Source organism: Glycine soja, chromosome 18 (genome assembly GCF_004193775.1).
Source record: "Glycine soja cultivar W05 chromosome 18, ASM419377v2, whole genome shotgun sequence".
In the NCBI taxonomy this organism is placed as follows: Eukaryota; Viridiplantae; Streptophyta; class Magnoliopsida; order Fabales; family Fabaceae; genus Glycine; species Glycine soja.
In genome coordinates, this window is record NC_041019.1 from 52,029,016 (window position 1) to 52,052,995 (window position 23,980).

General features: G+C 33.2%; 4 protein-coding genes across 4 annotated transcripts; 2 read left to right on the forward strand and 2 right to left on the reverse strand.

Annotated features, from left to right (window-relative positions):
• Window positions 1–4,739: 4,739 nt before the first annotated feature.
• LOC114397394 (uncharacterized mitochondrial protein AtMg00810-like) lies at window positions 4,740–5,720 on the forward strand. The gene has a single exon (XM_028359441.1). The coding sequence runs from the start codon at window positions 4,740–4,742 to the stop codon at window positions 5,718–5,720; it is 981 nt and encodes a 326-aa protein (XP_028215242.1).
• A 3,113-nt stretch (window positions 5,721–8,833) lies between these two features.
• LOC114394551 (protein DETOXIFICATION 34-like) lies at window positions 8,834–12,753 on the forward strand. The gene is made up of 8 exons (XM_028356162.1): window positions 8,834–9,331; window positions 10,010–10,635; window positions 11,004–11,060; window positions 11,165–11,403; window positions 11,722–11,840; window positions 12,254–12,340; window positions 12,471–12,529; window positions 12,649–12,753. The coding sequence occupies exons 1-8, from the start codon at window positions 9,032–9,034 to the stop codon at window positions 12,677–12,679; spliced, it is 1,518 nt and encodes a 505-aa protein (XP_028211963.1). The 5' UTR covers window positions 8,834–9,031; the 3' UTR covers window positions 12,680–12,753.
• A 2,758-nt stretch (window positions 12,754–15,511) lies between these two features.
• LOC114396801 lies at window positions 15,512–23,364 on the reverse strand. The gene is made up of 7 exons (XM_028358970.1): window positions 23,203–23,364; window positions 18,399–18,548; window positions 18,181–18,236; window positions 17,152–17,275; window positions 16,946–17,052; window positions 16,012–16,081; window positions 15,512–15,902 (listed from the first exon to the last, which is right to left on the reverse strand). Exons 2-7 carry the CDS (start codon window positions 18,478–18,480, stop codon window positions 15,799–15,801), a joined length of 543 nt encoding a protein of 180 aa, XP_028214771.1. The 5' UTR covers window positions 18,481–18,548; window positions 23,203–23,364; the 3' UTR covers window positions 15,512–15,798.
• On the reverse strand, window positions 21,509–21,925 carry LOC114397395 (protein LTO1 homolog). The gene has a single exon (XM_028359442.1). The coding sequence runs from the start codon at window positions 21,923–21,925 to the stop codon at window positions 21,509–21,511; it is 417 nt and encodes a 138-aa protein (XP_028215243.1).
• Window positions 23,365–23,980: the final 616 nt, after the last annotated feature.

Here is a 23,980-nt window from a genome sequence, read left to right on the forward strand (position 1 = left end):
CGCTAAGTGCGCGATCTACACGCGCTGAGCGAGGGGTGTCGCGCTGAGTGCGCCTACGAAGGCTCAAAGCCCACTTCAACAGCTATAAATAGAGAGTCAGTCCAAAGGAAAGAACACACCACAACAGAACCCCCTCTCCTAGGGGTTTCATTTACTTTCTTTCTTTCATTTTCTTTTCTGTTTTTATCTTGCATATTCATCTTTATATTATGTTAGGGGTTAAATGCTCGAAAGAGGGTAACTTCTAAATAAGATTTAAAGAAGATATGCATGCATTAGTTTTAGGGGTTAGACGCTCGGGGGAGGATAACTTCTAATAGAACAAGAAGAAAAGATATCATAATAAAATCATTGCTAGACATAGAGTGATTGCATTATGCTCATGCGTCAAAGCAAACATCTAGAATTAGAACTTCATGCATTTTATCTATTGAGTCTTTGCAAAGGCATTTGGGGGATAAATAGGTAAAATAGGCTTGTCATCGTTAGACATCAGGGTCAAGTAAATGAATAGATGTGGGTGGGATAGAATCACCTGAATTGGTAAAGAAAAAAATCATAAACTCATACATCCTAGACAGGCTAGGCAAGTCAGTTCCCAACATTATCTTATCTTGAAATTATCTTCTTTTTTTTATCTAAATCTTTTATCTTTCTTATCTTTCACTTTTCTAATCTTCTACCTTTTTCTTTATCTTTTAATTTTATCTTTAATTCTTTTATCTTTTCCTTTATCTTCTAATTTTATCTTTTCTTATCTTCTACCTTTTTCTATTTTTTATTTTAAATTTATTATCTCTTGCTTGTAAATTGGGTTTGCATTAGTCTAAGTACAAACAAAATCCTTGTGGATTCGACACTCGGACTTCCGAGCACTTTACTACTTGTGACAATTTGGTACACTTGCCAACAAGTCAACAAGCATCAAAATAGTCCATGATCCCAACTAGGTTGACACCAGAAGCACTACTCATCCTCTGCATACAATCACCCAAACTAAAACCATCATGTTGTTGACAAGAAAAAGGCCATTCCTATAAATCACATGCCATCTCTAAAAAAATCTCATTCCTAACTGAATTGGAATTCTTCAAATCTTAGTGCAGTCTCAGATACTAATGAAGCTTGAGTCGGTGGGGCCAAATTTGAGTTGGAAACAACTGTTTCTTCAGGTGCTACACTTGGTTGAGGTATTTCAGTTGCTGCACCAATTTTCCCTCTTTCCACTGCTACTGTTGAATCTGTGATTGTACTTGGTACATCACCCTACTACTCTGATGTCTGTTACATCAATATAGTGATCCAATTAATAGATTCCATAAGACAAAGTCAGAAAAAGTAGTATATTGAGTTACCTTTTTTTTCTAGTTGTTGCATTAGCAACATTTTTTTCCTCTTTAAATTCTGTCAAAACACCAAAAAATGTACCAAGGCAACATTTGTGTCCCATTCAAAATTTCACCACACACATCTATTAGATTGTCATCCATTTCCTATTAACGATCTGACAAAATTAGCAAGCAAACTCACGCCAAAATTAAAATAGCAAGAAAAAATCAAGGAGAAAACCTTCTTGTTCTGAGCGTCAGCACCTTGGAAAAGTTGGCATTTTTGTTCATGGTAAACCTTTTACAAGACCATAGAAAACAAAAAACGACAACAATTAGCATAAGCAACAAATACAGATAGAGGAAACAAAATACCAAGATGAAGGCCCTACTCAACTCCATGTTGTCTAGCTCTCCTATGATTTTCACCCTCCCTTGTCGTTGTTCGCAGTGACCTCTTCAAAAATATGGACTTCTCATTCATTGTCAAAGATTCTACAACACCATATATTACAACCAACTCTAGTTAGGATTATTACCATAGTTAGCTGAGCTGGGTGAACTCAAGGCCAATCACAGTTGTAATTGCGGCGGGGTTGCTCCACTTCTTACTTCCATCAAAGAGGAATTTGTCATGTCATTTCTAATGGGTGTCAATGAGAGTTTTGCCCATGCTAGAGGTCAAATCTTGTTGATGAAACCGATTCCGGATATTGATGAGACCTTCTCATTATTGCTTCAAGATGAAACTCAGAGGCTTGTTGGTGTTCAACCAAATTCTGCTCCTCCTGCTGAAATGGCTTGTGCTGTAACCCAATCCAATGCCAAGGGAAAACCTACTCGCAAGGATAGACCGTTCTGCTCTCATTGCAACATCCATGGGCACACAAAGGAAAAATGCTTTGAGATCCATGGATACCCTCCAAGCTTTAAGAAATCTAGGAATACTTCAGCTGCAAATAACTCAGTGAATAACATTCTTGAAGTTGCATCAGGAGAACAAAGTCAACCTTGGTCTCAACAACAATGCCAGCAAGTTCTTGCCCTCCTTCAAGCTCAAATGGCACAATTGCCTGGTGCCTCTCAGCAAGACTCCTCTGACACGGCAGGTATTGAAACCATAGGCATGTCAAACTCTACTTTAAATTCCCATTTCCAAGCACCTAATGCTTGGATTGTTGATTCTGGAGCAACAACTCACATTACTTGTTTTCCTGAATTTCTCTTTAACTTCAAATTCTTGGAAAACAAGTTTGTGCTTCTACCAAATGGAACTAGAGTTCAAGTGGTTGGAACTGGTTCTGTTAGGATAAATTCTCGCATTGTTTTGCATAATGTCCTTTATATTCCCTCTTTTCATGTCAATCTAATTTTTGTGCCTAAGATCACTCCCAATTGTAAAATTGGTGTGTTGTTTGAAGACACTTTTGTTCTTTTCCAGGACACTCAAACACACAAGACGATTGGCAGAGGTGATCTCCATCTTGATTTGTTTCTTCTCTATACAGAGCACACACACTCACATTTGCCGCCTCACGTACACTTGTGAATTCACACTCTTCAAATTGTAATGATGTAGTTACAGTTTGTAATAATGTTCTTAGTGAACAATCTTTGTGGCATTCCCGTTTGGGACATGTATCTGACGAGATTTTGAAACTTTTTGCAAATAAAAATTCATTGCATTTGACATCTCATAGTTTTAAAGATTGCATGGTCTGCCCCCTGTCCAAATTTAGAAGGCTTTCTTTTATTTCAAATAACCATTATTCTGAGTCCCCATTTGATCTCATACATGTGGACACTTGGGGACCATATCAACATGCTACTCATGATGGAAAGCATTACTTTTTGACTATTGTTGATGATAGTTCTAGGTTTACATGGTTATATTTAATGAAAAATAAGTCTGAGGCTACTCAGTTGATCAAGAATTTCTTTGTTTTTGTTAAAACAAATTTTGACAAGCCTATAAAGCAACTGAGATCTGACAATGCCAAAGAACTAAAACTTGATGACTTTCTAAGTGAACAAGGCACATTGCATCAGTTTAGTTGCCCTTATAGGCCTGAGCAAAATTCAGTGGTGGAAAGAAAGCATCAACATTTGTTGAATGTTGCTAGGTCTCTATTGTTTCAATCAAAGGCTCCATTTCATTTTTGGGGAGAATGTATAAACACTGCAGTTTTTCTAATTAATAGAGTGCCTACTCCTGATCTTAAAGGTTGTTCACCATATGAGCTTCTCTACAAAAAACAACCACCATATGAACACCTTAGAGTTTTTGGCTGCCTATGTTATGTTGTTGTACCATTGCATCAGAGAAACAAATTCTCACCTAGAGCAGTTCCTACTGTCTTTCTAGGATATCCTCTTGGTTATAAGGGGTATAAATTGTATGGCATAGTTAACAGGAAGTTTATTATATCAAGAGATGTTGTTTTTGTTGAACATAAATTTCCCTTCACATCTGCTAGTGAACCAGCAACCATTGAGGATCCCTTTGAGCACATTGTCTTGCCCAAACCTATTGAAACACACACAATTGACCTTCAAACAGAGCCTGCATCCACTACAGGCGAACCTCCAATCACTGCAGAAAATAAACCAGTTCCTGCAGATGAACCACATGAGCCTAGTCAGGAAACTGAACCAGCCACTGTGACACAACCTGATACTGTCCTTAGAAGATCAACTCGTGTATCTAATCCCCCCTCCTACCTAGATGCTTACATACATCAAACTACCTACCTTATGTCTGACTACATGAGTTTCTCTGCTCTATCCACTCCTTATCAAACGTTCATATGCAATATTGATCAACATTATGAACCAAAATACTATCACCAAGTTGTGAAGTATCCTCAATGGAGGAATGCTATGAATGAGGAAATAAAAGCCTTGGAAGAGAACAAGACTTGGTCCATTGTCACTTTACCTCCAGGCAAGCAAACAATAGGCTGCAGGTGGTTGTATAAGAACAAATTCAACTCTGATGGTAGTCTAGACAAGCATAAGGCACGTCTAGTTGCCAAGGGTTACACACAGTAGTTGGGTGTAGACTTTGTTGACACCTTTTCACCTGTAGCAAAGTTGACTACAGTTAGGTTATTGCTTGCCATGGTAGCTCAAAAATAGTGGAATCTCACACAACTTGACATCATCAATGCCTTCTTAAATGGAGATTTATTTGAAGAAGTGTACATGGATCTGCCCTTAGGTTATCCTGGAAAGGGGGAGCATCAAGTGTGCAAGTTACACAAGTCCTTGTATGGCTTGAGGCAAGCATCAAGGCAGTGGTTCTAGAAATTTTCCAATTCCATCATCAAGCTGGGATTCAATCAATCTATTGCAGATAACTCTCTATTTTCTAAAGGGAGCAATGATTCTTTGATTCTCCTGTTAGTCTATATGGACGACATCATCATAGCTGGCCCAAACAAACCTCTAATTACTGAAGTCACTGTACAGTTGCAAGGTTTGTTCAAACTCAAGGTCCTAGGTGATTTAAAGTATTTTCTTGGTTTGGAAATAGCTAAGTCTGTAAAAGGCATTCACTTGAACCAAAGGAAATACACCCTAGAGTTGTTAGAAGATACTGGTTTCACCAATTGCAAACCTGCAAAAATTCCAATGGATCCTGGTCTTCAATTGGATGGCACTGTAGGTGAAGTTCTTGAAGACCTTACTCAATTCAGAAGACTGCTGGGAAGGTTAATGTATTTGACTATCTCAAGGCCAGATATTATTTTTCCCATAAACAAGCTTAGTCAGTTTATGCAAACTCCAAGGACACCTCACCTTCAAGCTCTTCATCAAGTCCTTCAATACCTCAAAGCAGCTCCTGCCCAAGGTTTGTTCTTTTCTGCAAACAGCAATTCCACCGTCACAGCTTATGTAGACTCTGATTGGGGCAATTGCAAGGATACTAGAAGGTCAACAACTGGTTTTTGTATCTACTTGGGTTCATCTCTCATATGTTGGAAGTCAAAAAAGCAACCCACTGTTGCAAGGTCCTCAGCAGAGGCTGAGTATAGAGCTTTAGCTTCTCTTACCAGTGAGTTATTGTGGCTGCGGCAGCTTCTTCGTGTGTTCCAGATTACTCTTGATTCCACAATGATCATGTGTGACAATAAATCAGCTATTGCATTGGCTGAGAATCCAACTTCAAATGATGGGTCTAAACACATAGATATTGATTGTCATTTCATAAGGCAATATGTGCACTCTGGTTTTATCAAGCTGGTATACTTACCTACTCATCAACAACTTGCTGACATCTTCACCAAGGCCTTGCCTCACTGCAAATTCTCTGTTTTTTTGCCCAAGTTAGGCCTTCTAGACATCTATGCACCTAATTTGAGGGGGAGTATTACAACCAACTCTAGTTAGGATTATTACCATAGTTAGCTTAGCTATTAGTCTATTATGATTAGTTGGTTAAGTTAGTCTTTTAGTTAGTCTTTTCTATTTCTGTTATTGTATATATTGTACATTGTACAATGAGCTAAAATAATAAGAATTCAATTTTCAATTGCTTTTACCTTTTGTTCTAATACCATAGAAAACGAAAAAACAAACAAAAAATAGGAGAGCAAGCAAAGCAAGACAGAGGAAGCAAAATACGAAGATGAATGAGAAGGAGGCAGCACTGAGCTCCTTCTTGTCGTAGCTCTCCTGGGGATTTTGGCCTCCCAAAACCATGAACTCAATTTTGTATATTTGGCCAATAAAGTGCTTTTATATTGGTCAAAGTGCAGATTCCATTTAACAAATTCAACCGGTAGCAAGTTTAGAATCTCGGGCATAAATCTTAAACTCAATTATGGACCCAAACGCGAATGAACAAAATCAAACACCAATGCATGAACAAAATATTTACACACTTCTATTGAATCCTTAAAATGTATAAAAGTAAGAGTACAAACATCCAAAGCATCAAGGACTCAAAACAATTAATGAACACATCCTTAACATCTAAAGCAAACAAGAAGACAAGCAGAATTAAAAGATGAACCAAAAGTGATAGAATTCTCACAAGGTACACTCTTAGACTCTCAAGTGTTTAGGTTTGTGTTTACACTTAAGCACTACGTGCAAACTAGCACTACCAAATTTTGACAAGCGTCTAATTTCCACCACTTGATACACATGCAATTAAAGATCAAAAGGACTTTATTAGAGCTATAATGAGGCTAAGGTGTAGGTGGGATATAAGAAATGATACTAAGCTATAAAATCAAAGAGAATAGAGAAACAATGAGGAGTGAATCAAAATAAGCATGCAAATCTATCTCAAAACAACAATCCAATACAAGTCCACTTTGTCTCTTTTCAACATTTCCTTCCTTTTCAATCCACTTCTCTTGCACTGCCACATCCTTTTACTGCAATTTTTTTTTTCTTTACCTTCTTTGCATTTTTCTATTGTTTTCTTTTTCTTTGTCTTTTCTTTTCAAAGAATAATGCCACTTTGCCAAGTAACTCAACAATAATTACAACATAACATTTATGCATATAAAAACTCAAGGCTTAAATATGTTTTTGATCCTAAAATATACCTAAATTTTACATTTGATCTCATAAATTTTTCCTTTTAGATGAATCCCTAAAATTTGAAAAGTTTTATGTGAGGTCCTTGTCATTAAAAGAGATTCATGACGATTAACTTGACACGTTGACAAATTACCTGTTAAGTCAGATTAAGTGTAACATTTAAATTGATCACTTGTCATCTGATATGACATTATATTTTAATTAAATTAGAGTTAAATTTAAACAAAAAAAAATTAAAATTAAAAACATGTCCATTCATCCCTTCCTTGCAAGCCGCTATAACAAAAGGATCAAAAAACTAAACCTAAAAATAGATCTTCAACTTCCCACTCGTCTTCTCAATGAAAAACTTCACCTCCACAGACCCATACTTACTAAGCTCATTCCCCTGCACTGCAGCACCATCATTCCCACCTAGTTCCTCAATGTCACTCAAATTCCTAGATTGTTTCCTTAATTCAACCCTAATCTCAATATCACTTAAAAGACATAAAGTTACAACTTATCATTGCGGTTCTATGAAACATAATGTTTGTACATTAAACTACACAAAATTGGAACTATTTCTTCCTCCACATCTTTTGACCATAGCGACAACTACAACTGCACGGAGAACTGCATATGTGCTCTTCTGACTAATTTTGCGTGCGTATATAATATTTTGTTAAAATAATTATATTTACATTATGAATATAAATTAATGATTTAGTAAAATATTGTTTACACTAAAATATATGATTAATTCCAAAAAATATATATATGATGTAACGGGCGTACTTTAAGCTAGTATATTGAAAATTAATTCTAATTATTAATGACCAATATTGCTAGTGGTCATGGTGGATGATAAACCACTCTTTAATTTTATTTTTCTTTTGATACTTAATTTTTGTTGTTCTTGAGTGTAAGTTGAAATGTGAAATCTTGAGGGGAGCTAAATCAAGAAAAAGAAAAATCTAACAAATCAGCATAGAAAAAACTCACTATTTATACTTTATATATTATAGTAAAAACTGATTTATTTTATATACAATTTTGGTTAAAACAATTACGACATTACGTGTAGTTTGTAAATATCAATGATTTGATAAAGTCTTTACGATAAACGATAAAATATATGATTCATTCTTATATTTGTTAATGCTGAACCTTCAAGCTAACATATTAAAAGCCAATACCAATTGTAATGAACAAATATTCCTAAAACTTGTAGTAATGGTATTAATGGACAAATTAAGGTTCTGTCAACAACAACAAAAATAACAATGGACAAAGGTGGTTAATTAGGTAAAAAATACTCTTTGATTTTCTTTTTTTTTTTTATAATGATCACATTGAAATTTAAATCTATGACCTCATGCATTCTATCTCAATCCTTTTTATTTAATTTTTTTCTTTTGATACTTGATCTATGGTCCTTTCCTTATTGAGTCAGATTGGAAAGTGATCAATTTAAGTATATAGTAACTCAAATAATTAAGATAAATTAAACAATTCAAATAATAACTTAAATAATTAATGCAAATGGTATCTTTCAAAAAAAATAATGCAAACAGTAACTCAAACAATTAAAATAGTTTAAAGGAAATGTAACTTATTTGACTTTTTGCGGGGGGAACATGTTGAAGTTAAATCAAGAAAAATTAGTAAATCAAGGAGAAACTAATAAATCATGTAGTGTCATTTTATGATTTCTACATTTGGCCAACGCAAAGAAAAACGTAGAAAAACAGTAAATAACGGTAATTTTGCTGAAAAATAATAATGGAGGAGACCCAGTCTCCCTATCCGTTTCTTGTTCTAGATTATTTCATTCTAAGGCAAGCCTAAATTATAGCCAAAAAAATCTTGCATGTTTCTGCAACCAAAGAAAACAACAAACGAAAACTGATCAAAACAAACAAATAAGGAAGAAAAAAAAATAGAAACAAATAAAAACCATTGACACAAACCACTTTTCTCCTTGTTTTCAAGGCACCTTTTTTTCTTCTCTTGCATGAGTTAAGCTTTTTCATGCAATTCTAACACCTGAAAAACAACAAAAACAAAAAAGGGTTCAAAGAAAATCTGCCAAAATAGGTAAAGGAAGCAAGGAGCAGAATGGAGGAGAGAGCAGTAGCTCATCCTCCTCTGATGAGGCACCATTCATGTTCAACAATGGTTTCAATTCCATGGAGACCACAGAGCTCCACCATGCTCCTGAGGGTCTTGTTGACACAAATGGAGGAGACTACACTGAAATGAGTGGCTTTGCAGATTTCAAAAACGTGTTCTCTGTGGAATCTATAAAGCTTTGGACAATTGCTGCTCCCATTGCCTTCAGCATACTATGCAATTATGCTGTCAATTCCTTCACGACTATCTTTGTTGGTCATCTTGGAGATTTAGAACTCTCTTCAGTTTCACTCTCTCTCTCTGTCGTTTCAAATTTCTCTTTTGGCTTCTTGGTTAGCTTCTAACTTCTATCAACTCTTGGATTCTTTTCCCATGTTTTTTATATACACAGCAATATAGACTATTCATGCTTGGTTTATTTTTTCTTGATTTCTTGAATGGTATGTCATGTTTACCTTTTTTAAGAGCCAAACTTATAAACTCCCCACATGAATATGTGACGTCCACTTGTTACTAGACAATAGACATATTCTAGTTGAACTATAAGAAAACCTTCCTAATTGACCCAAATTTTAACTTCAATTAGCAAATCAACCAAGGAAAATATTCAGCATACACCCATTTTCTTTGCACCTTATTTTTTTTTCTTATGGTACTCTTCCTTTTGTATCACATAACTTATTATCGTATCTATCACTTTCTTTCTCTTCCTTTTCTTTTTTTCTTTCTATCACTATAACTAAAACCACTCCATTTTGGAGTGGACATTTTATCATTCCTCATCAACCAATTCCCCTTGTGTTGGAGGGTCATGTTTTCTGTTGCACTTTCTGCTCTCATATCCAATTTGATCCATGGAAACATTAACAAGTTCATTTGTATAGACATGCACTTTTGAGGTCCCAAGTAACACAATTTGTCACTTTCTGGGAGCAAATTGCATATTTTAACATCTTTTTCTCTCGAGTTTTAAAAAAATGGGGCATTGAATTTTTGAATCAAATTTGCAGCTTGGTATGGCAAGTGCACTAGAGACTTTATGTGGGCAAGCATTTGGTGCTGGACAAGTAGAAATGATAGGGGTCTACATGCAACGTTCTTGGTTAATCTTATTGGGTGCATGCATCTGCCTCACACCAATTTACATTTATGCTGAGCCAATCTTGCTACTCCTAGGACAAGAACCCGAAATTGCAGAATTAGCTGGGGCATTTACCATTCAATCCATCCCTCAGATGTTTTCTCTAGCCATCAATTTCCCCACTCAAAAGTTCTTGCAGGCACAAACCAAAGTGGGGTTTCTGGCATGGCTTGGTTTTGGAGCATTTATTTTTCATGTTATACTTCTATGGATTTTACTTAAAGTGTTTTCATTGGGTACAACTGGTGCTGCTGTAGCCTATTGCACAACAGCTTGGATTATTGCTTTGGCTCAAACGGCTTATGTGATTGGTTGGTGCAAGGATGGGTGGAGAGGCTTCTCATGGTTAGCATTCAAAGATCTTTGGGCCTTTGTGAAATTGTCTGTTGCTTCAGCAGTCATGCTTTGCCTAGAGATTTGGTATTTCATGATCTTGATTGTGCTCACTGGACACCTTGACAATGCAGTTATTGCTGTTGGTTCTCTTTCAATATGGTATGATATCAAATCCAAACTACTACACTTCCCCCACCTTGTTGAATTGAAACAAATCTAGGACTTAACAAGTTCTTTTCGCTTCGTTTTCTGTTTTCAAAGATTTCTATTGAAAATAATGAAAACAGGAGATGAAAAAATAGAAAACAATAAATATTATACATAAACTAATTTTAGACTTGCAGCAGAAGCTAATTCACTTTACGTTTTTTATTTTATTTTTCTCCTATAAGTACTTATTGATAAGTTTATCCAAATAGGACTCCAGGAGGACAACGTGGAACAATATTAATTATGTTATTTTAACGTTGTTCTCTTAAATAGTCTTGGTTACTGATTTGATACTTGTTCTGTTTCTCCTCTTTCAGCATGACTATCAATGGATTTGAAGGCATGTTATTTATAGGGATCAATGCAGCAATTAGGTAAATTAATTTATGGCTGATTCTTTTCCCCACCTTAGTGTAAAGGTTATTTTTCAACTTCTAGGAATGATGTATTTTTTTATTTATTTTTTTCATTTTCTCAGTGTGAGGGTTTCAAATGAGCTTGGATCAGGACGCCCAAGAGCAGCAAAATATTCAGTCATTGTCACAATTATTGAGTCCCTCATCATTGGGTTAATTAGTGCAGCCATTATTTTAGCTACAAAAGATCATTTTGCCATCATTTTCACTGAGAGTAAAGAGATGATAAAAGCAGTTTCTAAATTAGCAGGTCTTCTTGGCATAACCATGATTCTGAATAGTGTTCAGCCAGTTATATCAGGTACTAGGATCTTAATAACTTCTATGATGTAAGTTAGACTTGAGATTTCATAGACTTCTTCTACTTTTTCAACGTTTAAAGCAACCTCCCTTGTAAGAACACAGTAAAAAAAATTTAAAATAATTAAAGGGATTAGCGTAATGTATAAGGGAGATCCGTGTAATGTTTTTCAAACATCTAAAGGAATTAATGTAAGTGTAGAAAAAATAGAAAAATTTTGTACAATCTCACAAAACTTCAGGAATATCAATATAATTTACTTTATAAATTATTACTATGTCATAAGCAAAATTATGAAATGTTTCTATATTCTGGCAGGTGTTGCTGTAGGAGGAGGGTGGCAAGCTTTGGTAGCTTACATCAATCTATTTTGCTATTACATCATGGGGCTCCCTCTTGGCTTCCTTTTAGGTTACAAGTTGGGTTACAGAGTGGAGGTAAAGTATCAATTAAAACTTGAAATTAGAATCACTGACCCATTTGGTCCAATCAAATTAATTTTTTTTCTTAACTTTCGACATTACGAAAAAGTAATTACTAAAATATGTATTAACACTCTATAATAAGCTTGTTGATATTTATAATAATCTTAAAAACTATATATCTTCTGATTAGTTGAGGCTATAAAAACTTTTACACTAGCAGTACATATTTATTAAACTAATCTAACTTGATACTTTACCAGGACAATCATCATTCAATTTAGTTTTTGGCTTAAATGTTTATTAATTAGTTAATTCGATTCTTACTATTAGGGGCCAAATTAGGTAATGGTTGTCAACTTAAGGAACTAAATTGAATGATTTAGTAATATTAGAGACTAAATTGACTATGGAAACTGTTGTTTCAGGGTATTTGGGTTGGAATGATCTGTGGGACAATGTTGCAAACGCTCATCTTGTTGTACATTGTCTATAAAACAAACTGGAACAAGGAGGTGAGAATCAGTGCTTTTCTCAATCATGAAATTAATATTTCATCAACTAAAATAATTGACTAAAAAATGAACAAATACAATTATATATTGGGCCTTCTTCTTTTCATTTCAAATTAATCTCAAATTTCAGGTTGAGCAAGCATCAGAACGAATGCGGAAATGGACCGGACAAGAAATTGAAATTAATTTGTAAAATTAACAAAACTCAAACCCTTTCATAATTTGTGTATATTTGTTATTTGACAAAGATGTGCATGCCTTAGCTATAGCAGAAGTCTCTTATGTTTTTGTTTGTTTTATTAATGAAGGGCAAATTCTCAGCAAACATTCACTCGGTGATCAATATGCTCAAGAAATTTAATCATCTGCAAATTTTGTTAAGACACTTTTGGTGGACCAGCTTCCTTTTCTTATGTGATAATTAGTACAGTTTGTATTTGTAATTATATTCATACTATATTCCTTTTCGTTTGTACACGTGTTCTTCTAGGTTCTTTGAATACACTTTGTAAGGGTATTTAAATTTAAATCAATCTAAAATAAAAATAAAAAATTGAACTAAATCGATTCTTTTTTCATTTGTCCAGATAATTTTTTTCTCATACCAGATTGGTTTGGTACGGATTGCAGTTTATGTTTTTGAAATCGAACCAAATCGCAATACTTATATCAACACTTATATTATTTTAGTGTTATGTATTATATATATATATATATATATATCACTTTAGTTTCACCTATTTTATAATATTATGTGTATGAAATTTATATAGTGCATATCATTTTCTTTTTTAGACGACTTTTTAAAGATATGTTTGGTTTAAAATTGATGAAAATTTGATAATTTTTATTGTAGAAGGTTTAACATATTAATAAGTTTCATAAATTGTTATTAGTAATTTTTTAACGTAATTTAATTTAAGGGTAAATAGTCACTTTTGTCCCTCAATGTGTAATTCGCTGACAAATGTGTCCTTGAAAGATGAAAATACAAAATTTAATCCTTGAAAATATAAAAAGTGCGACAAATATATTCTGCCGTTAATTTTCGTCCGTCACCGTTAATAAAGTCAGAAGGACAAATTTGTCACTGAAATGATGGTCAACGTGAATTGTCAGCATATGGACATATTTGTCATAATATTTTTTTGATTTTTCATCTTTTCACTCCGCTGACAAATGCAGAAAGATGACAATGCAAAATTTAGTCCTCAAAAATATAAAAGTACAACAAATATATCTGATTGCTAATAATAGATTGTGACTAATTATTATTATTATTATTATTATTATTATTATGTGTTTATAATTTAATGCTCATATTTGTTTACTACTTATGCAATATATTTTTTAAATTGTCTTTTAATATATATATATTTATTATTTTTATTTCCTTCTCAAAAATTAATCTTTATAGTTAAAAAAAACTTTATCTTATATCTTATAATTTTATCAAATTTCTACTAAATTTTTCATTTTTAATCTTTAAAATTATTTCATATCTCAATTTCAACTTAAGTAACCTTATATTTAGATTGAAAATAATATGTCGAGAGTTTTGAGTAAAAAAAAAACACAATCGGCTTTGAGACCAAATTTATTTATTTTAGAAAAAAAATTTAATCAACTATTTTTTTTTAAAAAAAAAAGTCTCAAAATTTAAACTAGATAAAACTAAAGTGGAATTTAAAAAAAAAGTCTCACAAAATTAAATCAATTGAGTTATCATTTAAAAAAATAAAAGTCTTTTCTTTCTTGAAATTTGTTGTTTCTTCAATTAATTATTAATCTTTATTATGTGTTCTTCCATCATATGTCAAATGGGATGCAAGGTCGTTCCGGCCTCTAAATCAGCGAGAGATACAATTCTACAATTCTGCACGTAATAAACTTTTGTACTAGTTTTTTTTAAGTTAATCTCTGTATTAGTTAGAGCATTATTTTATTTTTTTTATTTAAATTTATTTGAGCTCTTTATTTGTTAGTAACTATTTTTCATTTCATTCATATTATGTGTATAATAACTACGGTCTCGAATGGAAATATATAAGATTTATTCACAAGATTCTTTCATATTTGAGATATATATATATACATTTTATTGATTAAAAAAAAGATTTATAATTTCACTTTTGTTTTATCTAGTTTAAATTTTCTGAGACTTTTTTTAAAAAAAAATAGTTGATTATATTATTTTTTAAAAATAAATAAATAAATTTGGTCATGCTACTCATTGCATTTTTTCTACTCGAAATACTTGATATATTAATTTCAATCTAAATATTAGAGTACTTAAGTTGGAATTGAGATATAGAATAATTTTAAAGATTAAAAGTAAGAAATTTAGTAAAAACTTGATAAAATTATAAAATATAAGATAAAAATTTTTTAACAATAAAGATTAAGGTTTAATGAAAAAATCATAAATAATAATAATAATATATATATTAAAAGATAGTTCAAAAATATATTGCATAAGTATTAAACGAATAACAGTAAATTAGAAACACATAATAATAATAATAATAATAATAATAATAATAATAATAATATTACAATCTATTATTAACGTCCAAATATATTTGTCATACATTTTATACTTTCAGGGACTAAATTTAATATTTTCATCTTTCAGGGACACATTTGTCAACAGAGTCGAAAGACGAAAAATCAAAAAAATAATATGACAAATATGTCCATATGCTGACAATCCACGTTGATGATCATTTCAGTGACAAATTTATTCTTCTGTGCCACATAGACTACTTTATTAACAGTGACAAACAAAAGTTAACGACAGGATTGCACTTTTTACACTTTCAAGGACTAAATTTTATATTTTCATCTTTCAAAAGTCTATTTTTCAGCGAATTACACGTTGAGAAACAAAAGTGGTTATTTACCCTTAATTTAAAAGATGAAAAAAAGTATATAAAATTTTAAAAAATAATATTTTAGTAAAAATCGCTAAATAGCAAGTAATTCATTTTAATCTTCAATTTATTTTTCACCCCCCCCCCCCCCCCAAAAAAAAATAATAATAATTAATTAATTAATTAAAATAATACAAACCTAAATATTTTAAAATTTCAGCGGGCAATTGAATTTTCTCATTTCTCATCAGAAAATATTTGTTTTGTAAAAAGAACTAACAAAATAAGTAGGGAACACTACCGGAATAGGGTGAAATATTATCTCCTCAACACTACGTTTTGTTTATATGGTGACGGTTCAATAGATCCTCCCTAGACTAGAACTCAAAAGAAACACAAAAACAATAACAAAACAACAACAAAAACCTATAATTAACAAATGTCTTCAAAATGTTTTGTAGGTAAAATCTGAGTTTCCCTCAAAATATCTCCTTCATAGAAGATAGTCATGGATATAGATCAATCTGTTGTAAATAGATGAATGAGAAAATAAATTTGGATTTGGACCAAAAAACCGATGAGGAGCTAAGAGGTTTTCTTGGGGGGCACCATGTTAAAGAGAAGGAAAGCAACTGCTTTGACGGTACAAAGCTTAAGCACGGATAAGGTTACCATGTATAACAGCAAACCTGCAAAAGAGGTGAAGCTCACTTACTACTACAATTCTACAAATAATCAAATTAAGACACCAATTTGCACCAAGAACAACAAATTTAGAATTTGAAAAGAAAAACTTGCCAATTTGAAAATGCGATAAATCATTGACATCATACTTCCCTGTTCTCCAAAGTTTAGAATCCTGGATAGCCTACAGAAGAGTTCCAAGCAATAATGAGTATTTAGAAAGAAGACACTCAACTTCCAACCATATACTTATGAAACAATGCACTTATGCTGTTATGCATATATGTAACAGTACTACAAACGAAGACAATTAAACCTGATGGAACCATAATTTCATAACTTGTAGAGCCCATAAGATAGAGCAATACATTTATTGTACTGATGTACTCTAATATAATTGCAAGTTTATTGTTCAATATCATTTACGTCATATGCCTTTGGTGGGATCATTGGCCCAAGCAGAGAAGAAAAAGAAATAATACAAAAGGGCAAACAATAAACAATTAAACTCGGATTTTTCCTATACAAGGTTCAAAGTTCAAACACTTGTTTTGTCTCGGGTGGAGAAAGAGGCTTACACAAAAAACAGAACCTTGACTGAGGAATAGGCTCGTAAAAGGAAGAAAAAATAAATACGTTACAAATAAATCCAAACTAGACACCAAAGCACATGAGAACTCTTGGTGTAGACCCTCAATAGTCCAAATTTAAAAACATAGCTACCAAGTACATTTCTGTTAGAAGGGAAACTAAAACCAAATCCCCACAAGTTAATAAAACACCAACATTCGAAGTACTGTTTGAGCACAACTGGTGTGAATCCCCATGAAATGATCAAGATGACTAATGACTAATATTAAATAAGAATAAGAATTATGTACCAAAAAACAAGGATAAAAATTATATTATTGACATTAGTTCCTGACTTCAAAAATCACCTAGAATTTAGTTTCACATCAGATGTTTATTTCTTGGCTGTCGTGTTTCTATCTTGATAGTTAATGAAGTTTTTCTTATAAAATCTCCTGTCAAACACTGACATATTTACCTTCAGAAGCAAATGCTGCGTGGCAAGAGAAGCAATCAAGAGTAGCATCACTATAGATGATACAACAGCATAAAATCTCAACAAACCGGACCGGCTTCGTCTTCGACCTGTCACAAAATTGAGAGATAGGTTAATAAAAGGTTCAAATAAAAGCTCAATATAATACAAAGGAAAGTAAAGAACTCTGGGTTTAGGCATTTAGCAACCTATATTCCCAATTATTAGTGAAACAACACTAACAATAACAGATGAATAGGCAACTGTATTTGGAGCATCTGCTTCTATTCCTGGTAAATATGCAAGTGTTGCTCCTATTAACAGCAACACAGCCTGCGGGGAACAATTTCAAATTTTAACAATTTAACATATATTAGACAAAACAAAGATGTCAACAGTTACAGATTCAGCATTTATAATCACAAATCATTAGCTAAAGAAATGATATTACACTACAAGGCTCCTCCTGGTTTGCATCCACTAAAACTTCATGAGATGAATCCTTAACTCTTATTATAAAAACACTCATAATGAACTGTAGTTTGAGAGCAACCCAAAATAGTTGACTACACTTCATAACTAATAACTGTTCTTCATTAATATAAGTAACGACCCTCAATAATTCAAATTAATCCAATGGGTTCGATCTTGCTTAGACAAATAAGTCAAGGCTAGTCCAGTGTAGGAAAATAAACATGTTCTGTAGAGTTGTACCTCTAGAACCAAAACAAGGCCAACATTTTTTTTCATGTTTTCTTTTTATAGGAAAGGACATAATTAATTAGTAGAGACCTTTACTATCCAGAAATTTCAGTTAGAATGCTTTCTAGGTAAAAATGTCTATACATCATGTTTACCCAGGCCTCCAATTATTTATATTTCTCTAATTCTCTCCCTTTTCCTTGTCTAAATAACATCAGTGGTCCTAAACTCCTGATAACTTCAGGTTCTCCCAAAACATTTTTGACATTATAGATCACACAGGCCCTAGAGAGTAGAGAATACCAATTCATTCGGTACCCACAGAACAAGCAGATGATTTTTATCAGGTATTAAGATTCAACCATTTTAGAGAAACTACAAGAGATTAAACTCTTTGCTGCCTAGAACTGGCATAAACTGTCTAATTCTCAAAATATTTGACCTGTTTATACTAGAGACAGGCATTTCTTCTTTGCAAACAGTAGACATAGAAATCCAATAATAATAAAAGGAAAAATAAATAAAATCCATGATACCTCAGTGATAAAGTGCAGAGACAGGTATTTCTTCCCCTTTGCAACCAGTTGATACCCTAAATGATATAATATCAAAACAAAGACCAATAAGAATATTGAGAAGATATAGCTAAAAGGTAAGCTATAGAATCAACTAAGTGCAACTGTATTAAAAATATGTATATCATTAATTAATAAAATAAAATAAAGAGAGATTAAGGTAGAAGATTGAAGCTAACTTGAATCAACTACCATACGGTAGGAGTAATCAGAGCCATCAGTTCCAGAAGGCCTTCCAGAAGTCAATTTTCTATGCTGCATCTTCTTTGCTTTCACACCTTTTGAACTGCAGATGACCCTCCTTCCTGATCAAGCTGAACCAATTATAACTGCAAGAAAATTAGAGTTGTTAGAAATGTGGGGAAGGGGTAGTGGCGAAAGGTAGAACATTAGTTAGTCAGAGGGAGGGAGTTAGTGACATAAATAAATAGGAGAACTGAAGGAAGGAGAATTCATTACTATCTGCTACCATTTGTAATTTGAGCATTTGCTCTTTGTGAATGAAGAAACACTCAAAGGAGAGATGGCTCTCCTATTCTCAATGCTTGAATAAAATTGTTCGACTTCATTGTTTGTTTCTATCAATTTCTCTCCTCATTCCCAAGTTCTTAAAGAAGTTGATTGAGATTACATATATTTAAATAGATGGCAACTGGCTAGTGTTATTTATCTCTAACCCATTTAAGGAGTTTACAAAATACAATGGGAACATAAAGATAACAGCTTTTGAGTACAAAAATGAGACAAAGAAATAACAACAATAATCAATTTACTAGGAAAACCATGTGTCAAGAAAAAAGTGACCATCTTAGAATTTGCTAATCTCTACCCTCTTAATTAGGATTTATAGCTGTGTTGTTCTGTTAGGAGTTAGACATTTTTCTCTCCTTAGAAAAGAAAATGATATAACTTTAAATAGTGCGCCATAGGAGCTTAGTGGCCACTGACTGCTTCAGGGGCAATGTAGCTGGTCATAACTACACTCTTATGTTTGAATAGCGGCCATAGCGAACAAGATAGTGGCAATGTGTTGATTCTGCAAAAGCCCTCTAAACAGAGACATTACGGCTTTCTGGAGGGGCTATTTTAGAATTTCAATTTCCAAAAATGAAATCTACAAATGTATGTAGTGAGAATGATAAAGCAGACATGGATTTAGAAGATGATGATTGATGATTCCTATCTAGGAAACTTGTATTTAACTTTTTGTTGGTATTTACTTGTATGTTTTGTTTAAGACACTTGTGACTTTTTATTGTTAATTATGAATGTCATGAATTTTGCGTAATTTTTATTTTCAGAAATTAATGTTTATATGCATATAAAAAATTCAGAAAAGTGCCTATCCCACTATCCTGCTGTAGTAGTTTTGGGGCCAGTCGCTATCCAGGATTTAAAACACTATCATAGAAAAATCATAGGTTAAAGGCTTAAAGCCAACAATTATTTTAAGCAAAATTCAAACATCAAATATTGTGATGCTCACATAAAACACTCTTCAGGAATCAACTTCCAACACTATATTGACTACCGTCTATCGTGATATATCAGAATTAGACATAACAGGTTGTTCTCTCAATCTCTGCAGCACATGATAGCAATCAAAGTTTTGCTTTCTTGTTATGGTATGATAAATCATGTTTGATTTAGAGGAAAACCTTGTAGACAACAATCCTAATGCTCTATGGCTTATCTATGAAATGATAAAGGTTTTGGTCTTATTGCTATGCTGCCTTAGTTTTAAATTGTTCACAACTCTTGTTAGTTTTGCAGCATAAGTTGTGTTGGAGCAAGTTGTAAATTGGATGTGGATGACATGTTCAATTCTTCGATCAACCTGATCACCAGTAAGGAAGAGACTAGAAGGTTGGCCTTAAGGATGACTTCAAATCAAGGTAGGCAAGGAGCTCAATTTCTACAATATGTCAACATCTAGACATCTATTCAACCTGACCAGCAACTATCCGTGAGCCAAAACAAGTATTTCCCAGATGCAGGAATTGATATAAAAAAACCTCTCATGGATCCTTAAAATCTGCAATTGCAAGAGATCACTCCAAGTCAAAATAATTTGTTTTTTGCTGCATGTCAAGATTGTGCATAATGGTTATCCAAAATCTTGCATGATATCATATTTAGTTTTGAACCACTTGGGACTTTTTCAATCTTTCTTCTAGAAAAACTTGTGTGCAGAATAATATTAAGTTAGGATAGTTAAACAGATTACACAGAAACTTTTATAAACATTAGCACAAACCAATGTACTAAATAACTATTTAATACTAAAAATGATGATGTATGATTGCTTATTTATTCTAGATATGTTGTGTAGAGAATGTTGATAAAATAATCATTGCTTTTTGTTATTTTTCTGCATAATTGTCAGTGTCACACAATTCACAATCAATTTGATGTGTCTTAATAAGCAAAGGATTCATATTGCGTGATAAATAGGAAATGACTTTGAATCGGGTGCATAAACCGGTGCACTTCCATACCATTGATATAAATCACATGATTCAACAATTCATATTGGGAAACCTAAAACTTCACAGATTTATTTATAATTTTATTAATGGTACAATGTAAAATAGTTGTAGTCTAACACCCACTTGCCTCACATAGCTAGTGCCTTGGATAGATCAACAATAAAAAAATCATCCTTAACACTTACGAGGAATATTTTACTGTCTTTTTACTGTCTCATATAGTGTTTTCCGATCAAAATTCTCATTACTTTTTATCTTAATGGAAAGTTAAGAGCATTTTAAGCATAAATAATACTTGCTCCTGTAGCAACATGAAACTCATCTAATATGAACCTTGGCCTTACTAAATAGTGTTGAATCAATTACAAGCCTATGAAGCATTGACACCGACACGGACATGGACACGTGGACACCTGTAATGTCCAAAATATAGAATATAGTACGGGTGTCGTGTCGGTGTCGAACACTGACACGGACGCGTGTCGGACACCGGACACGGCAAGAGACTAGAGTGTCCGTGCTTCATAGTTACAAACCACACAATTCTAACAACTATGCACAAAAATAACAAAAGAAAGCAGTGATTCTTGTATAAATATTAAATATTCTCTACACAATTTACCAAGATTACGTTCATAAACAATGTATATATCATCATTTTTAATATAAAATAATTATTCGATACATTGACTTGCACAAATGTTTGTAAAATGATAACGCGTAATTTGTTCATCAACTAACCCAACTCAGAGGTTCCCTACACATGGATATCCCTAAAGACTGAAAATATCATAACTAGCTCAGAATTGAATATCATTGACCTCCGTAGAAGATTTGGGATACCCATTATACTCAAGTTTGACATGCAAGGAAGAACAAGCCATCTTGAACTTGAGCCTGAGGCTATCCATGATCTCTTGCACTTGTGCATTTTCTGGATCCATGAGAGGGTATTTCTGGATCAACTCCTCCATCTGGCAAATAAATGTTTTAGCCCGTGGAGAGAAACAGGTTGGGTCGAGCCGGATCGCAGAAGTCCAGATTTCGACACAACCCCTATAGAAACCAAGCTCCTCGCCAACCTCAAAGCCAACCTTGAGGCCAACCTGCCTAGCTTCTTCCTTGCCAGTGACAAGGCCATGGCTGTAGCCTTCGTCATAGCCTTCCTTGTAATGGGTGTCCTCCAAGTTCAGCGAAGAATCAAACAAGTCATCCATAGCCTACTCCAACACAACAAATGCTACAAAACTGGCGTTGAGTTCAAACTAAAGATAGCATAACAAGACCATAACCAATTTCAACCAAGTGATAAGCCAAAATGCAGGAGCCACTAACTTAATCAATAAATGTTATACAAAGAAACAACATGGGTCAGCAATGATAAGAAAACAGGCGAAAACATAATGTCAACAGTACCAGGAAATATTGGAAGAAGTCTACATTGTAATTGTTCACAAATCCAAGCCCAAATGCAATAATCAAGAAATTCATAAGAAATTAAACAACACACATAGAGAATATAGAGCAAAACTTCTGTTACAAATATACATACATATATATATATATACACATACATCCACCGGTGGAATGTTAATGTAGACAGTGCATTCTGTTATGATAGAAATTTATTACTTTAGTTAGAAATCTGTTATGATAGAAACAGTATGTAAGATTTCTGTTAGCTAGCGGGCAGATATACATAGCCGTCTTTGATGCATCATTTTTAGTCGCTCAATATACTTTTCACTTCCTTCAAAATTATTTGATGGTAGCAGAGCTCCATCTTGGAGCAGTGCTGCACAAACACACTTATCAATGCCTCGCAACATAACCATGGTGGTTCTTCTACAGAGGTTCATGCAAATCCCACTAGTGATCCAAATGTTCCTATCCTATCAGTTCCCACCTCTCGCATGATTCCTTTTCACCGCAACACAAAGCCTACTCCCTCTCTATCTCCCTTGATACAAAACCTTCTACCTATACCCAAGCCATCAAACATCAGCATTGGATTCATACCATGAATGCTGAGTTGCAAGCCTTAGAAGCTAATGGAACATGGGTGATCATAGAAAAACCTGCGGCTGTGATCCCAATTGGTAGCAAGTGGGTTTACATAATCAAAAGACAGATCGCTCTATTGAAAGGTATAATACAATCAGGCACTTAATCAAACAAATAGAGGGTATTGACTAATTTGACACATTTCTTTCAAACAAAATTCTAGTAACTATGACCTAAAATAATACACATTCACACAACCCCACCACGGTTCTAACTCCTGAATTGCGGGTCTAACTTGCAAACACATCTGAATATCACATAAAAGCATAATGTGCCTGCCTATCTAAAATCAATCACATACGCTGATTTAACTGATAGATGAGAGATACAGAGTCGAGATCACGAAATAGAGAAGAAAAAAAAACAGTCTTTTACTTCCATTTGTTCAGAACAATCAAGAGCAAGACAGGTTCACGAAACGGAAACGCACCTTTTGAAGTTTGAACCGTGACGGCCACGACCAAGCACTGCCGGAAGGGTGAGGAGCGACGGAGTGAGCTAGGGCACGCGAAGTACTGTTATGATTTTGAGAACGGAAATGATATTATTTCCTCCCAAGCTCACCTGCCGAGACATCCTTCGAACCATTAAAATGTAGTCATCTGTCAACTTTTAAAAAAATATTTAAATTAATTGTTTTAATCCTCTAATTTATTTTTTAATTCAACTTGGTCTTTTTTTTTAATTTAATTGTCTAATTTTTTAAATTAGTTTAGTTTGATATTTCTATCTAATTTGATCTTTCAAAAACTTGTCACAAAATGCATATTTTTCAAAAAAAAATAAATCAATAATAAAAGTGGAATATCAAATTGAATAAAACAACTAGAGAATCAAATTAAATCAATTTTAAAAATTAAAGAATTAAATTAAAATTAAATAAAATTAAATGATGAAATTAAACTTAAATAAAAAATTAATTTAACCAAAAAAAATACTTGAGTGTAACTTTTTAAAATCATGATTATTTCATATTGATCCCATTTTATTGTCCTTTGACTTCTCTCTCCATCTCAACTTTAAAAGGACTGGTAGGTGCCAATTTTACATGGCTCGGCCAATCTTTCAGCCTCTACTATTTGGAGGATATAGCAGTGCTCGTGGAGAATCTATAGGTATTAGTTTTTTTTTTTTTGGTAAATACCTAATTTTATCCTTGAAGGTGTCAAGCGTTAACAATCTTGTCCTTAAAAGATCTAAAATTATTT